This window comes from Panthera uncia, chromosome X, assembly GCF_023721935.1.
Source record: "Panthera uncia isolate 11264 chromosome X, Puncia_PCG_1.0, whole genome shotgun sequence".
Taxonomy (NCBI): Eukaryota; Metazoa; Chordata; class Mammalia; order Carnivora; family Felidae; genus Panthera; species Panthera uncia.
Window position 1 is genome coordinate 19,727,490 of NC_064817.1, and position 14,098 is coordinate 19,741,587.

A 14,098-nucleotide genomic window follows, 5' to 3' on the forward strand; every position below is an offset into this window, starting at 1 on the left:
GTGTGTGTGTGTGTGTGTGTGTGTGTGTGTGTGTGTGTGTGTGTGTGGGGTTGCTCTTCCTCAGAAGATGGAAATTAGGATGCTACACTACCATGATTGGTAATCCTATTTCTTCATATTTCAGTTTTCCTGCCATCAGGATAGCACTAAAAAAGATGATCTGATGAAGGCTGCTAGGCTAATCCTCTGGTTCCAGATGAGCTTGGTTGTTTCATTTCTCTTGGAGAAAAAACAAAAAAAAAAAAATCCTACCTTTTAAAAAGATTTCTGTTCACACTAACAATAGCCATTAAACAGTCCTGCTTAGTAACTTATCCTGATATTTAGTGTTTCATCAGTTTTTTTTTTTAAGATTTTATTTTTAAGTAATCTCTGTATCCAACATGCAGCTCGAACTCACAACCCTGAGATCAAGAGTCACATGCTCCACCAGTTGGGCCAGCCATGTCCCCCATCATCAGTTTTTATAATAACATTTAGCCAAAGTTTTCCTGAATTAAGCCACTTTTAAAGATTCTTCCCTGTGTACCACGTATAAAGTCTCATATTTTTGTATTTTATTATTTCTTTTTTAGTAGGCTTCACGCCCAACATGGGACTTGAACTCATGACCCCAAGGTCAAGAGTCACATGCTTTACCAACTGAGCCAGCTAGGCACCTGTGTTTTTGTATTTTGAATTCTTTATGTTTTTCTTTTCGTTCTCCTATACAGAGGGCAGGTGACTAGGCTTTTAGTTGTACATGTTTATGACTAAGTTGTATTCCAACAGGCAAAGATAAAAAAGCACGTACTAAAGACAGGAGGAATGTAAAGAAGGCTGTGGTGACAAAACCAAACAATATCAAGTCACTGTTCATTGCTAGTGCTGGGAAGAAGACTGCAGACGTGAGTTTCATGGTTTCCTTGTATTTTGTCTTTTTCTTTGAGAAGTAAATTTAGTATTTGATTGTATGGACAATAGGTGCTCAGTGTTCTTGAGCTCAGATATTTCCATTGTATTTTCCCACTTTCACGAAGTTGGATGTGTATTTCTAGATGAATTTAGGCACCTCATTGTTTGGAACTCGGAGATAGAAAAGTGAACGGACAGGGTGTTTATTTCATTGATTAGCCGGAGGCTCCTGGAATGAGGGTGAAAACAGGATGGGGGCTCTAGGTTTAGGAGTTGCATGTACACAGGTGGTGGTTAAGATCTGAACGGTAGGTGAGTCCTCAGGGTGGGGACTGGAGAGGCAAGGACTGACTGGTTGGGTTCTTCCTTTCACAGACACATGGTGTGGGTGAGAACGTGAAGTGCAGGGCTTTCTCATTCTGTCTCCAATTATACTTTTCAGAAAGCTGTCGACTTGTCTAAGGATGATCTGCTAGGTGACATTCTCCAAGATCTGAACACTGAGGTAAGTCATTCTCGGGGAGTTGTCAAATATGCGGGGGACATAGGCTGAAGAAACAATTCAGTAATTTTACAAAACAGACTGCTGCTAGAATTTAAAACAAAAAATTCAGCGATAACACAACCTCCCCCCTCCAAGACACACACATGCGCGTGCGCACACACGCACACACACACACACACACACACACACACACAAACAACTCTCCAAATTGGTTTCTTACCACTTTAGGTGAGTAGTTTCCAGCTGTTACAAGCTATGCAGTTATGTCGATGGGGCCGCGTGGGGATGTGTTTGAGGTAGTAAGAATATACACGAGTCAGTTCTGGGAATGCACGCTGCTTGTGTTTAGTTGCTGCAGTGTATGTTCCCGAAATAGATTGAAACCTGTCAGTCTGCACAGTCAGGCATGAGATCCTCATCTTGAATTCAGAGAGGGAGTGAAGGAAGAGGCAGTGAGCTGTTCCTGAGACAACTCAGACAGGCTCGGCTGCTCTGGGAGTTTACGCTGGGGCTGTTACACGTGGAGACTAAATTCATTTAGAGGTGTGTTTCTTTCTAAGTAACACTTCGTTAAAACAACACCAACATGTGTAGTTCTAGCTTGACAGTTTTTACATGCAATATCCTGGAGGGGTAGGGGAAAAGTATGTTAAGTTGTAAAAAGAAAAAATTGGGTGAGAGGTGGATTTAATATCTGTTCTGGTTTTCTAGTGAGTCTGGTATTGTTGCTATAGTAACTGTAGTACATGAACATAGATCTGCCGGGGGAGCAGGGAAGGAAGAATGCTTTGCTTATTAGGCTTCATTGGGGGGAAGAAATGTACTTTTTCTGTCTTCTGGTAAGCCAAGCAGGGCAGTGAATGTCTGTCTTACTCCTCCTTTTAAAGACACCTCAAATAACTCTACCACCTGTAATGATACCAAAGAAGAAAAGATCCATTGGAGATTCACTGAATCCTTTCTCTGTGCACACCCCCAAGGTAAAGTGAGTGGAAAAACCTTCAATCTTGATTTGTATTATTGCTTAAAACTTACTTTGTTGCTTTTCTATGTGAGGGAAATGCTTTTGAATTTCTTCTTGATTTTTGTTTTAAATTAGGACTCCCTTTTGATTGTATAGTTTCATGTATTTCAAAAATAGCATGTGCCTACTTCTTTCATAGTAAATTTTTAGTAACTAGTATGTGTTATTATAGGTATTACAGCTGTGCTAAATGCAATAATTTTCTTCCTGGAAACAAGTATTTTTTTTTGTAAACCTAGGTAACAGTAAAATAATGGAAGCTGTTACATTAATGATACATAAAATTGTCGTATAAATGGGAACTGTCGTTTTCTTCGGTCAGGGTAGGACAGTATAAAATACTATGCAGGTTTAACTGACCGAACATGTAAAAATATTTACAGGCAGTTCCTTCAAGAAAAACTGCTTCCCCTGTCTCAAGGAAGGAGCCTCCATTAACTTCTGTTCCCCTTAAACATGCTGAATTTGCTGGTAAGTCTAATGTCAGAGCTGCAAGGGTGTTGAGCAGTTGCAAAATGCTGTCGGGAATGGAGGCCCCCTGAAGGAGGAAGTGGAGGCAATTTTGAAGGTATTGTGATAGCAGGTTTAAGGGTGAAAGATTTGAATCCATAGCAGCAAAAGTTAGAAAACATCCAATTTGGAGATTGAACAGGAATGCAGGACAGTGTGGGAGGAAGGGTAGGCTGCTGTTGCCGTGTGGGGGAGGCCTTTGTGTTACATGGCAGCTCTACATGATGGGAATGTGTGATGACGCCTGCAGGAGAGTCCGTGCCAGCTTTGCGTATAGACGACAAGAAGGACTCCGGGACAATGAATTTTGAAGACGGTGACTTTGATGAACCTATGGAAGCTGAGGAAGTAGATGTGGAGCCCATGGCTGTCAAGACTTGGGACCAAGAGAGTGAGCCAGCAGAGGGGGTGAAACATGAGGCAGATCCTGGGAAAGGCCCCTTGTCCTACTTGTAAGAGCATTTTATGACTTTTTTGGCAGGTAGCACTACAAATGACTCAGTTGGATTTTGAAAGTTTTTGATATGTGATTTCTGCAGAGGAAGTTTCCTCCCAGATGTTTCTTGTTGGGACATTGATCAGGAAGATGATAGCAGTTTCTCAGCCCAGGAAGTCCAAGTGGATTCCGGTCACCTCCCACTGGTAAAAGGGGCAGATGAGGAACAAGTGTTTCAGTTTTATTGGCTGGATGCTTATGAAGATCAGTACACCCAACCAGGTAATCATACGTATGGTAACCGCCTTTAGTACAGAATGGTGTCTTTCCCTTAAGTGCTTTAGTTACTATAATTGGCAAAGGCTCTGCCCTCATATACATGTGTAGTAAAAGAGCACCATTCATTCATTGTGAAGTGTGTGAGCCACCCCGGTGGAGATGAGCTGTGGTATGAATAATCCTTAAAAATGTGTTTTCCGAAAACCAGTTATATGTGATTTTGGAATCTGTGCTTGTTGTTCACCTTCGATGTATCTGAAGTTGTAGTTATGCGCTTTCTTTTAAATGGAATCAGTCATTAATTTGTTTATTTAGCAAATTGAATACCTGCTGTATGCCAGGCAGTGAGATGCCGTGAACTAGCCGGACAAATTCCCAATCCCAGTGGAGTTTACATTCAACTGTGGTGGGATTGGGTGGGGAAAAATGGGTGGTAAATAAGGTAAGCTGGTAAATGGTGTGAAGGCAGTTAGTTGGGGGATGGCCAGGGAAGGCCTGTTTTCAGAGACCACCATTGGGTGAGATCTGAGGCACGTGCTGAGCTGAGGAAAGAGCATTTCACTGTGATGAACTGGTGAGCACAGAGGCCTGGAGAGAGAAAGGAGACCGGTCTGAATTGTAGCACAGCAATCCAGTGACAAGATTGGTAGAAAATGAAGTTGGAGACAAAGGCAAAGGCCAGGTGATGAAGGACCGTGAAAGCCACACTGAGGAATTTAGATCTCACTCTAAGAATGGAGAGGGCTGCAGTGGAGGATTTTAAGTGCTGGTGGCGTGGCGGTGGTAGTCATATAGTTGGGTTTACTGTTTAACAGGAGCCTTCTGGTTTGTGTGGAGAATAAATAGGTCTGTGCGGAGAATAGTGTGTGTGTGGGGAGGGGAAGACTGGAGCCTGGAGATCATTCAGTACAGGGCAGGCATGCTGGTTACTTGGCCTAGTGATGGCTGTGGAGGAGGAGAGGAATGAATGTATTTCACATGTATTTTGACATGAATTTGTCACTGGATTGACATGGGGACTGACAGAAAGGAGGAATCGAGGATGGTTCCCAGGTCCTCCTCCGAATGAACTGAGAATGTGAATTCTGCCTCAAAGCCAGGAGGCTCTCTAGTGTTTTTTTGTCCTCCTTGAGCCCTTCTTCACCCCAGGGTTGGGCATGCCAAGGTAGGTCAGATTAATATAAAATACCACATATATCCTTAAACAGAGTTGCCTTCACTCGGATCCATTTCTGGGTGTGAGGGTAGATGCAACTGTGTTATTTTTCAAAGTGGTTTCCCGGAGGCTGCATCCAGTGAAAATAGAGTGTCCATGAAGCAAGTGAATGAATAAGAGGAGTAAGCATTAACCATCAGTCTTGTAGGCCAGATTTATCTTAAAGATAACCAGGCATTGACATCCACTGGAAGGTTAACAGTCTCTCCGAAGGGAGCAGAAGCATTAATAGGCCTCAGCATAGTAAATGCATAGGGACAGGTGCAGAGCCATTTGAGTAGTGAACTGCAGTGTTAGTTTCGTAGGTAAAGAATAAGCCATGTTAAAAAATCTCAACCATCTTAGAAATGGTACCTACTTTAGCTGTGACAAGACAGTTCGGTTAGACCCTCTCACCTGTTTGGCTACTACCTCTTTGCTGCTCACCAGTGGAGGGTAGACTGGCAGGTGGGGTTGCGTGCGGCTGAGCAGGTATTTCCCATCCAGTGCCGAAACCCAGGCCTGCCCTATCATACGGCTTCAGGGGACATCATTTTCACATGTGCTTCACGTGTCTCCCGCTCCCTGGAGTGCAACACTGGGGGGCTTGCTGGAGTTGCGCGATGTGGTGGGCCTGCTCTTCCCAGTGCTAGTCTCTCTGCTGGGTCCGCTCGGTGCTGGATTTGATACCCTGTCTTGGTTAATGGTCCCATCAAAACCAGAGACTCGGGAGCAAGCCTTGACTGCCCCTTTTCCTCACTTTCCTCACCATATCTTGTTAGTTTTCTCCTCCTCAAGGTGACAAGCTGTCTTCTCTTTCTCCTTGCGTCTTCCACCTCTGATCCCCGCTTGCCTCCTGAAACCATTGTGATAGCTTCCTGAGGGATCCCTCAGCTGTCATCCCCACATTGCTGCCAGAGCGATTGCTCAGCAGGGGAGCTCTGACCACGTCATTCCGTTGTTAAAAAAAAAACAAAACCCAACAACAAACCCAAAACACACCTCAGTGGCTACTGTCTGCAACATAAAGTCCAAGTTCCTTAGGAAGGCTTCTGACACCTGCCGTGTATGACTTCTGTGTTCTAGAGATAGTTCCCTGTATACGCCTGCTCCTGTTGATACCATGTCCCTTTACTCATGGTGTTTGACTGGAGTGCCCTCACTGTCTCAGCCCAGGTGTGTCATCTCCTGGAAGTTTTCCTAATCCTCTAGACCAGCCTCATTTTCCCTGGGACCCCATCATACCCTTTCCTGGTGCGCTGTTTGTCATACTACTTTGTAAAGATCTGATTCTGTGTTTTTCTTGCTCCAAAGTATTTTATTTAACTCCTGGATGGATGGGACCTTTTATTTCCAGCTTCCAGCCTAATGCCAAGCATGTAGTAGGTATTGAATAAATGTCCATTGAAATACACTGCATGGCTGTGGACAGGCCTGTAGATGCACATGGAAGGTTTCAGGGAGCCAGAGATGCATTCACTGCTGTTGTTGAGATTGCCTCTTGTAGCTGCTAGCAGCGTGGGGGAAGAACGGGTAATGCAGAGAGACACGGTGCCGGCCAAGGTTAATCCACGTATAAACCAGCAGATTGCCCACTGTCAAATGCCAAGGAGTAGAACCTGAAGCAACAACAGTCTTGTTTTCTGTGTGAAAATGAGTTTATTATTTCCACCTTTTGTTTACTTGTTGATACTCTGAGAAACTGACAGCATCGTTTCGCAGGACAAGGCTTAGAGCTGCACCATCCACTATGGTAGCCACTGTCCACATGTAGCTCTTTAAATTTAGATTTAAAGTAATTAAAATGAAATAAAAAAATTCAGCTTCTCAGCCAGTAGCCACATTTCAAATGCTTTAATAGCCACCTGTGGCTAGTAGCTACCAGATCCATGGATGGCATAGATAGAACAGTTCTGTCATCACAGAAATTTCTATTGGCTAGTGCTTGTCTATAGTCATAGTTGTTGGAGGTTAAGATCGAGGCATTGAAGCGCGGCTTTATTAGGAAAGCCACGAATTTACGATACGTATCCTTACTGAATCTCTGGTGCTAACCATAGTCAAAGATAGGCCTTTTCAACCACTATCGGGAAATATTCTGCATTTGAAACAGATACTAGTCTCTTATTGGCTTATCTCCCAAATGCTATGGTAAAAGGAAATTTCAAGTGCTGGAGAAGGCCTCAGGCAGTCTGGTCTAGTTATAGAGAAGAAGTTAAGGCTTCAAAAAATAAAGTGGCCAGAGCTCTGGGCTTCTCACCCACAGTCCACTCTGCTGTTCTGTGGCACTTCTTAAGCTGCGTTCTCTGTGATTGATGCCAACGGGTTAAAAAGGACGGCTTAAAAAAAAAAAAGACGTCCTTTAATCTCAGGGGGTTGAACAGTTTCATCATGATAGCAGGTAATGATCACTGAGCCTTGGTGAAATCAATGCTGCTAATAAAAATGAAGTACTCCCAAAGACCCTGTTATTGTGTCTCACTTTTTTACAGATTCTAAGTAAGTCAGTTATTGCTGAATGCTCCATAATTATGAAAAGAGTCTTACTCTTTGCATATGGGAAGATATCCTGTCTTCATTATGACTTTTTCAAGGTTGAATAATCCTGACTGCACCTGGTTTCGGCTAGTAACTTTGGGGGGAATGTAATCTTTGTTTACCATGATCTTTTTGTGGCAAATGAGGCATAAACAGTGTCAAATGTGTTGCATGAAGTGTGATATTAGTTTGACTGTAAAATGAGCTATTTGAATCTGTGAATCCAATATTAGGGTCTTTATTTTTCTTTGCATGGAATTTTGTTTCTTCGTGTCTCACTGTTGTGAGGATGACTTTTAATTTTCTGAGCTCCTGTGATTTTTTTTTCTTTTTTAATCATTCCCCACAGTCTTCCCTTCCCTCTCCCCTTCTCCCCCCCACCCCAGCTGAAAATCACACAACTCTTTTAAGAATTTTAATCATGTGCAGAAATGAAATTTTTTAGATGGTCTTATTTCCACTAGGACGAGTGACAAAAGGAAGCACTGATGAGCTATCTTGTGAAACTGGAGTAATTGGCCTTGTGAACAGTAGCCTTTGCATGTGCCAGAATTTTCTTAGTGCTCAGACAAGTGGCTGTGTTGAGTGGCTATGCTGATAACTGCTGTCTATGCACAGAGCTCGGGATTTTGCACAGTGGCCATCTTTTAGGTTGACAAACCTCTGGAGTCCTTTCTTGATATCCAGTTTTCATGAACAGTGACTTGATGTCTATGTAGAAAGGCTTGTTTTTACTTTGTGGTACACATTACATGGGAATCTCAAAAGGAGCATGTCTGCTGATTTGGTTGCTAGATCATTTTTTAAATAGGAATAGAAGAAAAACGAACATGATAAACACCACCTATCCAGATAGGTGATAAGTAGTGAGTGAGGTAGAAAGGGTAAAATAGGAGATAGTAGTTGAACTCTCTTATGACATCCTTATCATTATATGGAATAAGATATATGAGATCTATTATGTTTTTCCCCAAATGCAATTTTACATATAGAAAAATAGTGATGCACCATACATAGCTACTCTTATACATGAATGTTAATTTTTATTCCTAAGTACAAGTGCTAAAAAGCAAGTTAGTATTCTCACACTTCACAAGAAGTTTCTTTTTATTTTTTAATTTTTTAAATGTTTATTTATTTTTGAGAGAGAGAGGGAGAGCACACATGCGCACAAGTGGGGGAGGAGGGCAGAGACAGAGGGGGCAGAGGATCCCCAAGTGGGCTCTGCATTGACAGCAGTGAGCCTGATGTGGGGCTTGAACTCACGAACCACAAGATCATGGCCTGAGCCAAGGTCGGATGCTCAGCCGACTCAGCCACCCAGGTGCCCCCCCACAGGAGGTTTCAATAGGAGATTTGTTGGAGAATAGTTTGCTTTTTTTTTTTTGTTTTTTTGTTTCTCTGAATCTGGGTAGTCCCAGTTCTAGGGAAGTTTTTTTTTCCTTACACTGACCTAGGGTATCTTTTTAATTTCTGAGGTTATGTATACATTGACCTGGGATGTCTCCCCACTTCCCCAGAGGTTTCTGCACTAACCTGGAGTGTCTCAGTAGTTCCCCAAGTGTGGATACTCAGACTTGGGATGTCTCCCAGTAACTGAAGTTTGTCTCTATTTACCTGGGATATCCTGAATTCTAGGGAAAACGTTTACATCAGGTTGGAGAATCATTCTGCCCCCTGACATCTCAGCGGTCACGTTTTACTAGTGTGATGTTGTGTGGCATAAGTACTGAGTAAAGGAATTGGGCTTGGGGGGTGGGCAGCTGTTGCAAATTTACTATAAAAAATGGTGTGTCATGAAGGCATGAATGTGTGGACACGTTCAGTGAGCCTTCACGCTGCGCCTTTAATGTGAGTAATTGAAATGCTTCTTTTCTCATGGTTTTCTCCTGTTCTCTTAGGTGTGGTATTTCTGTTTGGCAAAGTTTGGATTGAATCTGCCAAAACCCACGTGAGCTGTTGTGTCATGGTGAAAAACATCGAGCGAACACTCTACTTCCTTCCCCGCGAAACGGTAATTGCTAGTCGTTAGCCTCTAATTCCAAGTACGTTGTATGTTCTGCCACCAGCCATATTCTTCAACATTTTCTTGAATTTGAATAGAAAGATGACACATAGCAAAGTAATTGTTTCCAATACTTGCCGGATGTTTTGTGTTCTTTTCCTGAAATGGAAAGAAACTGTTCTGATCTTGTTTTTATTAGTTACTGGCAAGTCGTTATCCACAGCCTTGATGCTTCCTTTTTGCTGACTGCCTGATGATCACTGATCGTCAGCAGCTCCGTTAGAGGTTGGGAGAAATAGAGAAATGTAGTAAAACTGTTTTCGTTAAGAGTGTTAAAGTCTGCATTTTAGTATATAATGCTTTCTTCTCGCTGACCCCTCATTTCCATACTAATCGGGGTTGGGAGTGTATGGCTCTAAAATGTCCCAGGGCATTTGGCCCAGTTTTCATGCTTTTGCTATGCATGTAGCAGTACCGTGCCCACTGTAGCCATTCAGCCAGGTCAGCTCCATTTGCTCCTCCTTTTGAAGTTGGGACTTAATACCCACACTCCCCTCCCAACCCCAGCCCGTCCCCTGAGATCTCAGCTGAACTGTGAAGCTTCTTGGTCAGGATTTACAACACTCTTCTTCCATTTTGTAGAATCAGTCATTTTTATCTGATGTGCTTTTATGATGCCACTGGGAGGAATCGGGCATTGGGTTTCGTACCTTTTTGGGGTCTCTTTGTATCTTTGAATTCATCTCTCTGTAAGAGTGTTCTTTTAAATGTTTAAATGGCTGAAGATGAGAATTGAATGAGACTTGGGTTTCTGGTTGTTGAAAAGATCTCATATACAGATACTTTTTTTCCTTTCCCTTCTCTCCCCATGGGAGAGCAGAAAATTGATCTGAATACAGGAAAAGAAACAGAAACTCTAGTTACAATGAAGGATGTTTATGATGAATTCGATGAGAAAATAGCAGCAAAATATAAAATTATGAAGTTCAAGTCCAAGGTTTGTATTTGGTGATAATTTTTTCCAGCTCTGTTTATTAGTTGTTTGTTCATTTCCTGACTTAACAGAATAGTTACTGTATGTCTTCTTTGTACAAAATGTGTTTTTTGTGACTGCAATTCATTGAATGGAAATTTCATAGATACCAATGTAAAACTAGTATGTTAAGATTTGTAAAAGTAATTTTTCTTTCTCTTTATTTAGAAAATAATTTTCTTGAATTTGGATAGAAAGATAACACATAGCAAAGTAATTGTTTCCAATACTTGCAGCATGTTTTGTGTTCTTTTCCTGAAATGGAAAGAATCTGTTCCGATCTTGTTTTTATTAGTTACTGGCAAGTCGTTTTGGTCAGAAGGTTAAGGTGTTATAGTCAAACACTGGGGACTATAGTGCTATTTCTGATAGGATAAAAATCTTTTATTTGTGTGTTACATATTGATTGGCCTTGATTTTAGTGATATCAATGACACCTTTAGCCATCATCGTAAGGGACTGTAACCCAGCATACTTTTAACAGTGGTTTCAGCAAAGGGAGGATTGAGTTGCGGACGCTAAGGTTAATGGTCTTAACTATTTGAGCTTTGAATTACGGCTGGTGGATCATTCCTCTAAAATTCTAAAAATAGTGTGGTATAATGGTGAAGAGCATAGGTGCTGGGACCAGACTGCTTGTGTTTTAAGTCCTAGCCCTACCACTTTGTTGTGTGTGACCTCGGACAAAAGCTGAGTGATTTCTCTGGGCCTGTTTGTTCACCTGAGAAATGGGGCCCTATTTCAAGAGTTGTGGCAAGAGTTAAGTCACTTAATTCATGTTAGGTGATTAGAACAGTCCTTGGTGCTTGATAAGCACCAAGTAAATAGGAGCTATAATTTTAATGCTAATTAGTAATTTTTCTAGCAAGATGGAATTGGTTAATATCAAAGAGTAGCAAATGATTTAATACATTAACATTATAAAAACCTTAAATCTTTTATTGCCCTTCTTGAATGCAAATATTTCTAAGTTCTCTAGTGTCTAAGAGATAACTTTTTAGCATTTTGTCACTGGGTGTTTTAGTCCTAGTTGAAAGGGGGAAAGGGTGCCCTTTTGGCTTCATTTACCTTTGTGTTCCATAATGATACTGGGTTCCTCACTGTTGAATACAGGGGCACGTGTTGTACATGGAATGCTTGTCATTTTCATTTGTGAAGTTTTTGTGTTAATGATTTTTTATTTTTATTATTTTTATATGTTTTTTGCATATCCCTTCCCCCGCCCGTCTCCAGCAAGTGGAAAAGAACTATGCTTTTGAGATACCTGATGTTCCAGAAAAATCCGAGTACTTGGAAGTTAGATACGCGGTAAGTCAAAATTACTGGGTTTTGGTTGAGAATGACATTTCTCTATTTTTGAGACTTCACCTGGCTTTCAATTAGGAGTATTGCCAGGGCCTCTCAAGTCCATAGTTCAGTGAGGTGGACTTACAGTCATGAATAATGAAAATGGTTCAAATTAATTTAAGTACACAGAACACTGGTTATGCTGCCTGTCTCAGGCTTTCAAGTATGCATCTTTAAATAAATAAGTTGAGGCTGCACAACTGCTTGTCAAGTGGAGTGAAGGCCACATGATGGAGTTGCACATCATTAGTCTGTTGGAGTGTCCCTTCTGAGCCGCGGAAAGGTGAGAGAGGATCGTCCGTAGCGTCGCTGTAGTGCTGCTCTTGCTCCCGTGATAGGCAAGGTCATTGCTCTGGGATGTTAATTAACTGGGCCTTAACCTCTTTTTACCTTTGTTCTAGAGTTTTGATCTCACAGTGTCGAAAAGGGAAACTTTTAAGAAATGTTTCTGACAGTGGTGATGAAAAGTTCCCTAGGAGCATTTTGAATGAGTTCCACTCTCTTGCTTTCATTCTTCTAATGGAGTGGTACTTACTCAGCTGTTCTTTATCAGTAAGGCATGTACGGCTCTGGACAGAAATCCTCTTTTCCGGGAGCTTCTTGGCCTATTTTTCTTCTAATGGGTGCCATCAAGATGCATTATTTTGTCATTGTGAATTGTTTTTCTGTCCTACTGTGAATTGTTTGGGATTTCATTTGTTGCAAATTACATTTCATATATATCAAAGGGATTTCTTCTGGTGGTTCGTAGAGAGGCTTTTGTTTATTTCAAATACAGACTTCGGAAAATGTGAAGTAATGGTTTTAAACAAAAAAGAGTTGTTTTTTTTTTTTCTTCTTTGCCTTTTTCAGGCTGAAATGCCACAGCTTCCTCAGGATTTGAAAGGAGAAACTTTTTCTCATGTATTTGGGACCAACACATCCAGCCTGGAAATATTCTTGATGAACAGAAAGATCAAAGGACCTTGTTGGCTTGAAGTAAAAAATCCACGTAAGGAAAAATTTACCTTCAGAAAGTTAAATTGCCAGTAGGGTGATTTTTAGAAGTTAAGGACTTGGTCTATTTATTTCAGTGTGTCCACGTCCTTTTTTGTGTTTCGTTCCTCAGAGTTTTCCTCGAGTGAGTGTAGGGCATATGCTTGGAGCCACTTCATCGCTGCAGTGCGTGGCAGTTCGGTGGGAGGGAGGCCTTAGTGAGTCTGGGTGGCCTTTGCCCGCACCCCTCCCCGCATCCCTCTCTGTGCCGCTCCTGGAGTGTACCTCCCACCCTGCTGATGGGCCCCCTGTTGTGCGGAGCAAGCTGCTCACCCCTGAAGGAGAGGCAGCATCCCTGCCCGATGGGGACAGTGCTCATTTGGTTTATTACCCGATGTTTTCCAGTGTTTGCATCTGTGATACTCTGTTTTGTCTTCACAAATCTCTTAAAAATGTTGGGTGATTCCTTCAGGGTAGTGTTTTTTGTTTTTTTTTTTAAACCTATTTTAGGTCCTGGATTCTTCAGAAAATCAGATGAAAGCTGTGGCTGTGGACCTTTTACCAAGAAGATGAGCATATGTGTACACACACCCCCACCCACCCACCCCCACATACGCGCGCGTGCACACACACACACACACACGGCTTTGCATACAATCCAGTAATTGAGCTTATTTTTAGTTAGATGATGTAATAAGACATTCTTATTAGAATATGGGATTGAAGACTATCTCAGTTAATCACAGATGTCTTAATTATAGTAGTTTTCCTTTTTCAGCAAATGGCTGTTGATCCGTTGTATCTGTTCTCTTTCAGAGCTCTTGAATCCGCCAGTGAGTTGGTGTAAAGTTGAGGCAGTGGCCTTGAAACCAGACCTGGTGAATGTGATTAAAGATGTTGGTCCTCCTCCAGTTGTGGTCATGTCTTTCAGCATGAAGACAATGCAGAATGCAAAGACACATCAGAATGAGGTAAAGAAATAGGGCATATTTTTGTACCCATGTCTTAGATGCAATACTTGCTTGAACTTGTACAGCTATTCTATAAGGGAAACTTGTTCTTTCTGGAGGAGAAAGTACTAATGCAGTACTGGACTCCATTTTGGAGAATGTATTGAATGTGTTGGGTGCTGGAGGTGTTCTTTAAAGATTTAAATTACTGGACTTATTTTTATTTTTTGTTTTTTGAATATTTTATTTTGGAGAACTTTAAGTGGACTTGGAATAATATAATGAACTCTCATATACCAGTTACTCATATTCAGTGGTTAGCAAGATTTTTGTCACACTTGTTTCCCCCCACCTTTAATTCTTGTTGAAGTATTTTATTTTTTAATTCATTTTTAAATAAATTTTTA

At 41.5% G+C, this 14,098-nt stretch overlaps 1 protein-coding gene across 2 annotated transcripts in view; it reads left to right on the plus strand.

The window, feature by feature from the left end:
* POLA1 (DNA polymerase alpha 1, catalytic subunit) overlaps window positions 1-14,098 on the plus strand; it is a 302,116-nt gene that overhangs the window by 15,765 nt on the left and 272,253 nt on the right. For both annotated transcript variants that reach the window (XM_049643627.1, XM_049643628.1), the window contains exons 5-15: window positions 772-887; window positions 1,337-1,399; window positions 2,287-2,379; window positions 2,807-2,894; window positions 3,184-3,385; window positions 3,473-3,651; window positions 9,283-9,395; window positions 10,267-10,383; window positions 11,653-11,727; window positions 12,619-12,757; window positions 13,558-13,712. In XM_049643627.1, coding sequence (XP_049499584.1) covers window positions 772-887; window positions 1,337-1,399; window positions 2,287-2,379; window positions 2,807-2,894; window positions 3,184-3,385; window positions 3,473-3,651; window positions 9,283-9,395; window positions 10,267-10,383; window positions 11,653-11,727; window positions 12,619-12,757; window positions 13,558-13,712 — 1,340 coding nt within the window. The remainder of the gene's footprint in view (window positions 1-771; window positions 888-1,336; window positions 1,400-2,286; window positions 2,380-2,806; window positions 2,895-3,183; window positions 3,386-3,472; window positions 3,652-9,282; window positions 9,396-10,266; window positions 10,384-11,652; window positions 11,728-12,618; window positions 12,758-13,557; window positions 13,713-14,098) is intronic.